The 11,739-nt window shown below is 41.0% G+C and overlaps 1 protein-coding gene across 1 annotated transcript; it reads right to left on the bottom strand.

Moving 5' to 3' along the window:
* Positions 1-3,250: 3,250 nt before the first annotated feature.
* Positions 3,251-4,827, bottom strand: LOC114686873 (vomeronasal type-1 receptor 4-like; the record flags this gene model as incomplete). The annotated part of the gene is made up of 1 exon (XM_028861543.2): positions 3,251-4,827. A coding segment is annotated over one exon (1,008 nt), but the record flags the coding sequence as incomplete, so codon positions are not given.
* Between the last annotated feature and the right edge of the window lie 6,912 nt (positions 4,828-11,739).

Raw genomic sequence — 11,739 nt, 5'->3', positions numbered from 1 at the left:
CCTTTGCTCTATGAAAGAGTCCACCAAGACCTCTTCCTCAAAACCATCTAGCCCCCAGCCTCCAGCCTGTGCTTGTGATGCATCTTTCTCAACATCCTGAAAAGGTAATGTAGGTAAAATATGCTCATAAACATTAAAACTAGTTGTTAGAAAGACGTAACTAGCTTTATAATTTAAGTTTTAAAGCATAAATACTTGCAGCCTAATCTGCACTGACAATGATTGTCAAAGCCTAGAATTCAACATTTACAAATTCTCATTCACACACACATAGCACACTATTATCACACAACTTGTGTCTTGAGAGAATCTTCTGCTTTTTAAATCTTTGACCTCCCAGTCAATCCCAAGTTCAACCAACTTTTCCGAGTTCTGGTAGTTACCTGGACCACTGAGGCATTGCCACAAGACTTCTTCTCTTTTGAAACATCCTTTTTTCTCTAGATATTAGAATAGCTATACCAGCTTGTTTCTTCTGTGGTGTATGTTGGTGTGGGATTATCTATTGCTTGATTTTTCATGGATGTGTTTAGCTTCTTTGGGTTGAATTTTCCCTTCTAGTGCTTTCTGTAGGGATGGGTTTGTAGACAGGTATTGATTAAATCTGGTTTTATCCTGGAATATTTTGTTTACTCCGCCTATGGTGATTAAGAGTTTTTCTGGGTATAATAGTCTGGGTTGGCATCCGTGGTCTCTTAGTGTCTGCATGAGATTTGTCCATGATCTTCTAGCTTTCATAGTTTCTATTGAGTAGTCTGGTGTTATTCTGATGGGTTTACCTTTATATGTTACTTGGTCTTTTTCCTTTGTGGCTCTTAATATTTTTTCTTTGTTCTGTGTGTTTAGTGTTTTGATTATTATGTGGCGAGGGGACTTTTTTTTTTTGGATCCAGCCTATTCGGTGTTCTGTAAGCTTCTTGTATCTTCATAGGTATTTCTTTCTTTAGGTTAGGAAAGTTTTCTTCTATGATTTTGTTGAATATATTTTCTGTGCCTTTGAGTTGGTATTCTTCTCCTTCTTCTATCCCTATTATTCTTAGGTTTGGTCTTTTCATGGTGTCCCAAATTTCCTGGACGTTGTGTGTTACGACTTTTTTGTCTTTAGTGTTTACTTTGACTGACGAATCTATTTTCTCTATCGTGTTTTCAGTGTCAGAGATTCTCTGTTCCATCTCTTGCAATCGGTTGGTTATGCTTGTTTCTGTAGTTCCTGTTCGTTTTGTGAGATTTCTATTTCCAGCATTCCCTCAGCATGTGTTTTCTTTATTGTCTCAAATTCATTTTTCAGATCTTGGAATGTTTCTTTCATCTGTTTAATTGCTTTTTCTTGGCTTGATTTGATTTCTTCCCATTTTTTGCTCGTTTTTTCTTCCATTTCTTTAAGGGAGTTTTTTATTTCCTCTTTAATGGAGTTTTTCATTTCCTCTTTAAGGGAAGTTTTTATTTCCTCTTTAAGAGAGTTTTTCATTTCCTCTTTAAGGAAAGTTTTTATTTCCTCTTTAAGGTAGCTTTTCATTTCCTCTTTAAGGAAAGTTTTTATTTCCTCATTGAGGGAATGTTTTATTTCTTCTTTAAGGCCTCTATCATCTTCTTAAAGTCATTTTTAGGGTTGATTTCTTCTGTTTCTTCTGTCATGGTATGTTTAGGTCTTGCAGGTGTAGAATCACTAGGTTCTGATGTTGCCATATAGGTCTTTATGTTGTTGCCTGTGTTTTTGCACTCATCTTTTCCTCTGTGCGGTGCAGGTGGTGTCTGTGTCTGAGAGTGCCTCTCTTGTTCTAATTTTTAGTCTTGGTTTAGTAGGGGTTCTTGGTTAAATTGGTGCTATTGGGCTGTTTCTTCAGGGACAGCTGATTTCAGTCGGTGAATTATATACTTATGATTCTGGTGATCTGGTTTGGTGACTGGGTAGCGCCTTCTTCTGTGTTCCCAGGTCACGTTTTGTTCATTTGTCAACTCCTCAGCTGATCTTGTTTCTTCAGACTTCAAACTGTAGGCATCTGAATCCTCTCCCAGATGGGTTTCAGCTGAGCAGGGTAGTCTCACCAACACCTCCAAGTTGTTGGGTTTCACAGGATCAGCAGCTGGGCCCTGGGTTGTCCCCAGATGGAGCGTCCAGACTCGCCCTGGTTCCGACCCACGGATATAGCCTCTTCCCCAGGTGTTGGGGCTAGGGGCGTCCCTGTTCCAAGCTGCGTCTGCCCCTATCCGTCCCCGGGCCTGTCCACCCCTGTGGCCCGCTGCCACAGGCCCACCTGCGTCCACTTGTCTCCGCAGCTGGGCCTGTATGTCCCTGTCAGCTGCCGCTGGGTCTGTATGTCCCTGTCAGGTGCTGCTGGGTCTGTCTGCCTCTGCAGGCGGCCAACGGGCCTGTATGTCTCTGCCAGCTGCCGCCGCGGGCCTACCTACCCCTGCCAGTCACTGCTGCCGGGCCCATCCACCTCTGCGAACTGCCACGGGGGCCTGTATGTCTCTGCTGGTTGCTGCTGGGCCTGTATGTCCCTGTCGGCCGCTGCCACTGGGCCCTTCCACCTCAGTGAGTCGCCAACCTGCGTCCGCCTGTCTCCACCGCGTGGCCTGTCTACTTCTGTGGGCCGCCACTGGGCCTGAGTGTCTATGTCGGCCGCCACCGCCAATAGTCCTGTCCACCTCCGTCTGCTTATCTCTGCCGCAGGGCCTGTCCACCTCTGTGGGCCGCCGCTGGGCCTGAATGTCTCCGCCAGCTGCCACTGGGCCTAAATGTCCCTGTCGGCCACTGCCGCCAGACCCGTCTACCTCCGCGGGCCGCTGCCACAGGCCTACCTACATCTGCTTGTCTCTGCCATCTTCAGATCATTTATTTTTATGTTAATAAAATAATTAGTAATACTGTAAAACAAAAAGTGTAGTGTGTACCTGATCCCCCATAACCTTGAGTTACCAGCCCCTAGGGCGTGGCCTCGGGGACAGCTGAAGACTGGCCCCCTGGCAGTAGGATCTGCATGCACCTACTGATGCATCCCTGGTGCATGAGTTAGCTTTTTGAAGCCTACTACCTATGGTAGGACACCTTACACAGTCTTGATGCAGGGGGAGGGTCTTACACCTGCCTCTACTGAATGTACCAAGCTCTTCTCACTCCTCATGGGAGGCTTTACCTTGTTTGAGGAGGGACTCGGGGGGCAGGTTACCAGGGTGAGAGGGAGGCTGGAGAGGCTGGAGGAGGGAGGCAAGGGGAAATCTGTGATTGGTATGTAAAATGAATAAAAAAATTCTAAAAAAAAAAAAAAAAAGACCTCAGGTACACCTATGCCTCAGTCTCTTCTCTCCCTTGTGGGCTTGGATGGTGTGGACTGACTCAGGAGACCGGTGCTGTGTGGGACAGGACATCAACCTTCCAGGACTCTGTCATGACTTTGCTTTATCCTGTTTTGTGAGTTGTTCTCCCCAATATAATTTCTAAATAAATAGTCCCTTTATCAGTATCTGTGGATTATCTGCAATAAAAGAGTGAGATAAAAACATAAAATGTATATTCATTTTGAAATTACCCTCTCAAATTTATATGAGCTGCACAAAATATTTTGAACTACTGTGGGACAGATAATGAATATTATCTGAGTAAATGCATGTTCACAGGTATGTGTATATAAACACATTCATATATTTGTATGAAAATATGCACAGTTAACAGTAGTTTGAAGAAACCATCTATATCATTATTATATGTATGTTATGCTACACTTATATAATTGTGTGAATATGACCACATATGCAATAAAATTGTGCAAAATTTTTAATTTACTTGTTTGTCTTAAAATAGTTATTTTTATTATCATTTTATTTCTTTTTCAGAGAAAGCAGACAACAGGATCTACTAGAGAAATGGCTCATGAGCAGGAAGGGGCTGACAGTTGGGAAACATCCAGCAACTAACACAGACACACTCACCAGTAGCCAACTGAGATTAAGAAAAAAAGCTAAACAGATGATAAATATGCAGGAGAGTGTGTAAAAGAATACAAAGGTGCTCACCAGGAGAAGGACAGTTTTGGTGGCTCTGGACTCAGGGGAAGACCTGGAAGAGACCTTGGACCTGGGCATGTGTTGCATCCTCTGCTTGTGTCTGTGCAGGATGAAAACCATGAAGGAACTGGCCCAGACCATGAGCCCCACAAAGAGAAAATCAGGAACTGACAGGAAGGCTATGTACAATGTGTCACTGATTTTATCAAAATTATCAGCAGCACAGTATCCCAGATCTTTTAGGTTTGCTGTGTTGTTCTTGCTGTATTTTGCTCTCACATACACAAGATTAAAACTACTGGCAAACATGTACAGGATCCAGCTCAGGCACACAGAAGACCCAATGTGTTTGTGTCCTCTTCCCTTAAGCTCTGCCCACCTGGAGTCCCTTGGGCTGATGGTGATGGCCTGGAAGACACTCAGGAAGCTAGTGCTGCCTATGGACACACCTTTACCCACTCTGTGGAGGTAGAAAAGCCCTTTGCATCCAAAGTCATCAAGGAAGTTTTTCCATCCAAATGCAGTTATTATTTGGGGTACCCCTTTACAGGACAGACTTAAGATGTTGGCTATAGTCAAGTGCATCAGAATCCAGTCTGTGGACCTTAACCTGCACCCCCTGAAGTGAAACAACAGATAATGGTGGAGGATATAGGAGTTGCCCAGAATTCCTACCACAGTCTGTGACAAGAAGATCACTCCTATAGCCAACTCACTGTCCGCCAAGGTGACAGGTCCTGTTGTCAGCCTGCGGGTCCTGCATGGGAAGATGATGCCAGAGGTTACATGTATTGTGTTATTCAAAATTAGTCTCAGTATAAGTATTCAGCAGAATTTTCTTTCCTTGGGAGGTTGCTGGGCTTATTCTGTGAATTTATCTTCATACATCATGTACAGGGCCTGCCTCTATGTACAAGATGACTTTACACCTGTTATGGCATATGGGGAAGCCACTACCATAACTTCTATTGTGAAAATGAAAAAGCTTGAATGAGGGTTAGTGAGGCCAACTCTTTGTAAATTCACATTCTAGTTAAGACTAAAATGGGGTTCTAAAACTGGCTGAGTGGCGAAAGAGAGAGAGAGAGAGAGAGAGAGAGAGAGAGAGAGAGAGAGAGAGAGAATGCAGTAACCCACCACTCTCAATGCCCATGAGCTAATAGAGTTCTTAAAGCAATGCACTTTAATGTATCATCAGGTTTTATGCAATTCTATTACTGCATTGATGGTTTCACTTTTTTGATGCAAAAAATTCCATGTAGTTATAAAGATTAATTTTGTTGATTAATTAAAAATGTAAGTAAATATAGAGCTACCTCAGTTAATTTTTGTGCATTTCTGTAATTATAATGCAACAGTATCCTATATCATGATGAGTTATTTGCAAATAGGCAACCATCTTTCAACAACAGAAGAGGCATACAAGTCCTCAAGTGACTGATATTAGGAATAGTTTCAATGACCCTTTTTGAACAATTATGATAGTCATATATCATGTACTCAGTCTTGTGGGGAAAAGTCAATACATGAAAATTGTGCATAATATCAATAAAGTGTTATTAATTTCAGATCAATTTTACACATTACTTACATTATTTTTCTTCTCTGACCACACACACTGACTCTCACAGTTTTTTCCTTTGGACTCTGCCTCTCAGATGGCAATCAGTTACACTCACTGTGTTCTTACTCAGATGCTGATCTCAGCACTGTGGCCACATGTATCTGGTCAGGTGGATACAGCCAGCCAATTCCTGATATATAAGTCTTTGATTCTGTGACCTCATCTCCCCCCAGACTTGCAATTATCATTTCACCTTCAGTAGCAACGGGAAATGATCAGCTATGAACTTTTTTTAGAACTTTCCCCCTAGTTGATAGTTAGCTGAGACAATCACAAGTTTCTGTACAACATGACTTAATTGAATGTTGGAATTCTCTTCCATGTCTTTGAACTTGGGATGGAGAGAGTATCTCATGGGGAAGGAAGTGGAAACACTTGGGTCTGACATGGGAGGACTGACAGTGTCTTTTTTGTCTCCTCGAATTCCTGGTTTTTCTCACTGAGAATTTTCCCAGACTCTAGAATTATATTTCTATACCACATCTTCATCAGTTACTCCAATATGTTTGTTACTAGAAGATAAAGAAATGTGACAAAGTACCTAGATGGGTGGGAATTTCCCATGGTTGCATGCTATTCACATTTCTACAGTATGGATTCTTTGATTTTGAAGCTCTTTAAAGACAGACAGGTACAGTCATCATCTACTTGACAATTTTTTTTTTCTGGAAGAATCCAAACTATTAAGATTATCTGCATACTAATTACTGGTCCCAGAGTCCCAAGAGACCTCCAGAGAAATTCAGTCTTTGATATTGCTCTTAGTTCCCCTCCATAACTGTATCATAATTCCCCATTGATGCAGCCAGCTCATGACTTTAGTGCAGAAGATAGAGAAATCAGTCATGAACTGGCCAGGCTACTGACTCACTTACACAATGCTAGAATGTGCTAACCATCTTTCCTGGGAAGAAAAGACTCCAATGTTCTATTTTCTAATGGACCCTGATACTACAATACTGACCTGCCTGACAAGATGTGCCACTGGGGCTATATTGACAATACTTTTTATGGGGTAACCAAGTGCTCTTTTGATTGGTTTTAGATCAGTCCATGGGAGAAAATTCATTCCTGGGACTGGGAACATTGTTCAAACCACAGGAAAGTAAACTCTTAGGCCCAGTGAGAATACCCTGATAATTTGTCTTGCTAATTGTCCATGTTGTCAAACTTCCTTAATTACTTGGGTTTATTTCAGAGTTTATGCTGCTCCCAAACTTGTTCAAGAGAAGCTTATTATTATTATTATTATTAAATATAGAGAAGCATTATTGTTGAAAGCACTAGAATGAGCAAATGAGAGAGTGTTCAGCTGTAGATGGAACTTATATACTGACCGTTAAACTAAAAAGTGAGGCAACTTTGCAGAAGAGTGGGTGGAAATATTGTAAAGACCATTGAATAATAGCTGTAAACACTGTCTTTGGGTAATGACATAGTTGTAGCACACATGAACTCACAGTAGCTACAGTTACATACAAGACCTGACAATAGTGAGTCAATTAAAATTGTAGCATGGCAGAGGTAAGGAGCTGCTGATATCTCACCTCTGGCTGAGGAGCTACGAGCAATTGTTGGCTACTACAGAAGGAAGAGTCTGTTTTCTTTGGGAGTGTAGACACTGGTGGACTCTTTATCTCCCAGTGAATGGCCACATGCTCATACATATATCCAGACCACTAAGCTAAATTGACGAAATAATTAAGCAAATAGAATATCAAAAAAAGACTAATATAAAGTCTGCAGGGGGTGTTATGGAAGGGGTCTTGGGATAATATTTGATAGGGTAGTGAAATGTGGATATGATGAAGATGCATTGCATGCATGTAAGAAATTTGCAAGGGAGAAATTAAAATTAATATAAAAATAAGCAAGCCATAAATAAATAATAAACTCTTTCAATGAAAAAAAGAGCTGGGTAGTGGTGGCACACACCTTTAATTCCCCAGCACTTGGGAGGCAGAGGCAGGTGAGTCTCTGTGAGTTCGAGGCCAACCTGGTCTACAGAGCGAGTTCCAGGACAGGCTCCAAAGCTACATAGAGAAACCCTATCTCAAAAAACAAAACAAACAAACAAACAAAGATAAAAAGAAACCCAGTGAAAAATACTTACACAATTACTATGATTCATTTAGATAAGCCCTATTTTGTTGTTTCTTTGTTTCCAGCTCCTACATTGTGATAATTACTTAAATGTGGGTCTGATCCATTAAGATCTGTTGCAGTATATCCAGCCTCACAAAGATTGTGTCTCTCCATGGAACTCTAAAAAGCCTTCAGCCTTGTACCAGGGACTTACTGAAATTACTTCCTTCTCTACTTGCTTGTGAATAAAGGCCTGCCCTGCATGGGAAGATTGTATCACTTACTAGAAATCTGAGGACCAATCCTTTCCTTTTCTTTCCTTCATTTTCTCTCCATCCTAGGAATTGTTTTGAGACACCATTGCTGGAAGATGTGAACAAAGTTCTTCTTTCAGGCTGGGACCCAATGACAGACCACAGTCGATTGACAGAAACATCTACTAGGTGGGCCAATCAATGTTAATGGAGTGACTTATAAGAATATGGGTTAGGATAAGATATGAGAGAGAAAATGCTCTAACACATCAATATCAACAAAACCCATCCATGATGGTTCACAAAAGCTGTAAACCTCAGGTGCATTGAACAGCTTAAAGGCAGACAAATGGTTTTTAGAATGTCATTTCCAGGTTTTTATTTGGCCTAAGGCTTTTACAGGAAGTATGACTGTTCTTTACTTCTTATGCTCAGTTCTGATGTCTGCTTGTGCAGGTTGCTTGACTATTCTGTCTCTTCCAGGCATCTAAGATGTCTGAGACTTATTAAGCAACACCCCTTATTTAAAAAAAAATTCTATCCTCAGTCTTTACATCTTATTTATGCCTGAGGACAAGGGGCCTTGTCAATATTGTGCCTTTCACTTACTTCCTGAATCCATTCAGTTGTTTACTTCCTGAGCTCAAGGAGCAGTCCTACAGGGTGGATGGAATGTTTCATGTCCCTTAGGGCCTCATGTTATAAAACTTGGCAGTACACACTCTATCATAAAATATCCTGTTGTTTCACCTGCTTTTAGCATCCTGTGATCAAACAAGCTTCCTCCAAAATATAAGGTTTTAAATGTAAGGAAAATACTACACAACAGGTTTACTCAATACTTTACATGTGATCAGCCCATCTCTTAAATACAGATATTTCTATTTCAGTCTTGATTTGCACAATCTCTGTCTCAAAGGGAATTGTTATTTATATCACTCAGCTTCTCTACTTGCAAGGCCCTCAGACAGATCTCATTAAAACTTCATGTCTCATGGATTCAGAAGACAGGCAGTAAGAAGTTTTGAATTTTTTTTTTTTCAGAGCTGAGGACTGAACCCAGGCAAGCGCTCTACCACTGAGTTAAATCCCCAACCCTCAAATTTTTTATTAATTACTTCCCTACCCACTTTTCATCCACTTGAATTCCATTCCCTTTTACTGGTTAGCATTTCTAGACAATTTGAAACAATACCTAATAATTGAGAAAGAGGGAAATTCAACTGAGAAAACAACTCCATCCAATTCCTGTTATATAAGCCCATATAGCATTTCCTATATTGTCCTTTGGTCACAGGTGTTGTGAGACACAATTATGCATGAAATGTGGACAAATTTCTATTTACTCCAGATGGGAAACTGATGAGAAACAATAGTTAGAGAACACTAAAGTCCCACTTGCTGAACCAATGAGTTTTATTGACAAGAATATGTAAATAAAAGGTGTTACTTACAAAAATATGGAATAGGTGTTAGGTACAGGAATAGAAATGACTCAAAGACAGATGCATTGACAACTTTAAAAATCTACACTGTAACACTAATCTTAAAAGGTCTTGTTAATAAAAACACACCCAGGGCCAGGTATTGGAGTGAATACTGAAAGATCAGAGAGACAACAAATGGCACCCAACGGCTCGAGTTTCCACCTTAAACCTGAAAATATTTAATAACCAATTCTAAACAGAGCTAAAACCAGGTTCCTCCTTCATGTCTCATATGGGCAGCCAGACGCTCCAAAACGCAGGTTTGAACACTGGCGGGTTCCTGGCGTGTGCGTTTGACCAGCAGTATGGAGGAAATGAGGCGTCTGCCAGCGGCACATTATGCTGTGTGGTAGATTTAGTCTTTACTAGTATTAAAAAAAAAGGAGGTTCTGGGCTACAGGCTGCTTTGATAAAATCATAGACCTACTATTTCTGAGACTTGATGACTCCCAGAGCTAGAGAAAAAGTACCACCGCCATGAGGAAAAGCTGAAGGGGGCGGAGCCAGCAGCCACAGCGCCATTTCAGGCTTAGAAGGCTACAGTCAATAAGACTGATTCAGATAAAATAGTTTATAATACATGTAAAAATGTACATAGGCTTAAAATGCAAAAAAATATACCATTATATAAACAAATAGTATCTAAAAATAAATTGTTTAAAAAAAACAGTAAAGGTAATAAGCCACGTAAAGATGGCTATCACAGAAAATCTGGATTGTGTTGTCTTTGATATTCGTAACTAAAAAAAAACATTTGATTGTAAAAGCTGTTCAGTTATGCCAAAATGTAAATTTAAAGGTACCTTGGCTTCAAAATTTTAATATAAGGATATGTTACTTTTGAAAAGAGGTTCTGTTTTTGTTTCCACAGAAAGCCAGAGGCTATGGATTTGATCCAGATTAAGATACATCAGGTTTGACTAGGCAAGACCCCCTGAAAGATCTCCGATGACACCATGGCCCAGATGATCAAACATCCAGAACGGTTTCAAGGCAACTGGCTCCCACAATACAGCCTCAAGGACTACCCCATAGTATTGGAGAAATTATTTTGGCCACTCCACGTAGTTAAAAGGATATTTATTTAATGGCGAAACTCACAAATTAAGTAATGGGTAGGTCGCAGGGTCTGGGGAAGGTGTAATGCAGTCCAGCGGTGTTCTCCGGAGCTCTACACAGTCAATCTGCACTGGTCAGCGTCCCGGCACCGAGAGAGCGCCCAGAGCGAGCGCTCGCCCATCCAGCTCTCGGGTCCCCCGGCGCCTCCCCTCGCCCCGCCTCGTAGGCGTGACAGTTGCCAGAGTCTCAATGGGGGTTGGAACTTCCAGATCCAAGCTGGAATGGCTACCCACTACATCTCCCCCTTTTTGTCTAAATAAGAAGGTTCTAAACTAATACAAGACTATATACAAAGGAATGGTTATCAAATATTGTCCAGAAATAATGAGAGATAATGACCTAGATAAGATGGAACTACAACCAATGCAAACAATATCAAGCAAGAAACACATACTAAAATCCAGAGAAGTATAGAGCATAGGTAAACAGCATGTTATAAAGATCATTCAAAGGTGTCCTATCCTAAAGAACCTGAATCTAATACTTAATATGTTCTATCTAAGATATTATATATACCAAGTTGTAACTATAACTGCTAGTCTTCAATCCCATCAAAGACCTGAGAAGGAACATAATGGTACCTGAGAAATGGTAGATGGATGCAAACAACTTTCGGGAATCTTGCAAAAGTAGACCAAGACAGCTGGCAGCCTGGACAGTCACCTAATGTTTCTCAGCATTGTTGGTGCATTCAAATTGGCTACAGGCCTAGAGTATCTGACAGACCATTTTCAGAAGCAGGATTTCTGAAAGACCATCTTACCCTGTCTTGGCAGAGTACAGTGGTCGCTTTCCTTGTGTCCCGCTTGTCCAGAAAGGAGAGCATTGCATTTGTACTGTCAGCCATCAAGGCAAGGGCAGTTCTTTGCCCAGTAGGCCATTTTGTGCCAAAAGACAAACTTCCAAATGGAAATGTCTTAGAAGCCCAACATTCTCTCGGGATCAATTGGTGCAGCCAGGAGCAATTGTGTCTCACGTCAACAGAATTCTAAGCTATTTAAATGCCATATTCTCCAGGTCTATGAAGTGTTTGAAGATTACCTGCCCATCTAACCTATGTATCTGTAAATCTGGATAACCTAACTAACGTAACTATAGAGATGACAAGCATAGGCGACTATAAATCTATAAATCTTATCTATCGAAATAACCTAAGGACTAAGGC

Source organism: Peromyscus leucopus, chromosome 1 (assembly GCF_004664715.2).
Source record: "Peromyscus leucopus breed LL Stock chromosome 1, UCI_PerLeu_2.1, whole genome shotgun sequence".
NCBI classification, from domain to species: Eukaryota; Metazoa; Chordata; class Mammalia; order Rodentia; family Cricetidae; genus Peromyscus; species Peromyscus leucopus.
This window is presented reverse-complemented; position numbering and strand designations above follow the sequence as displayed.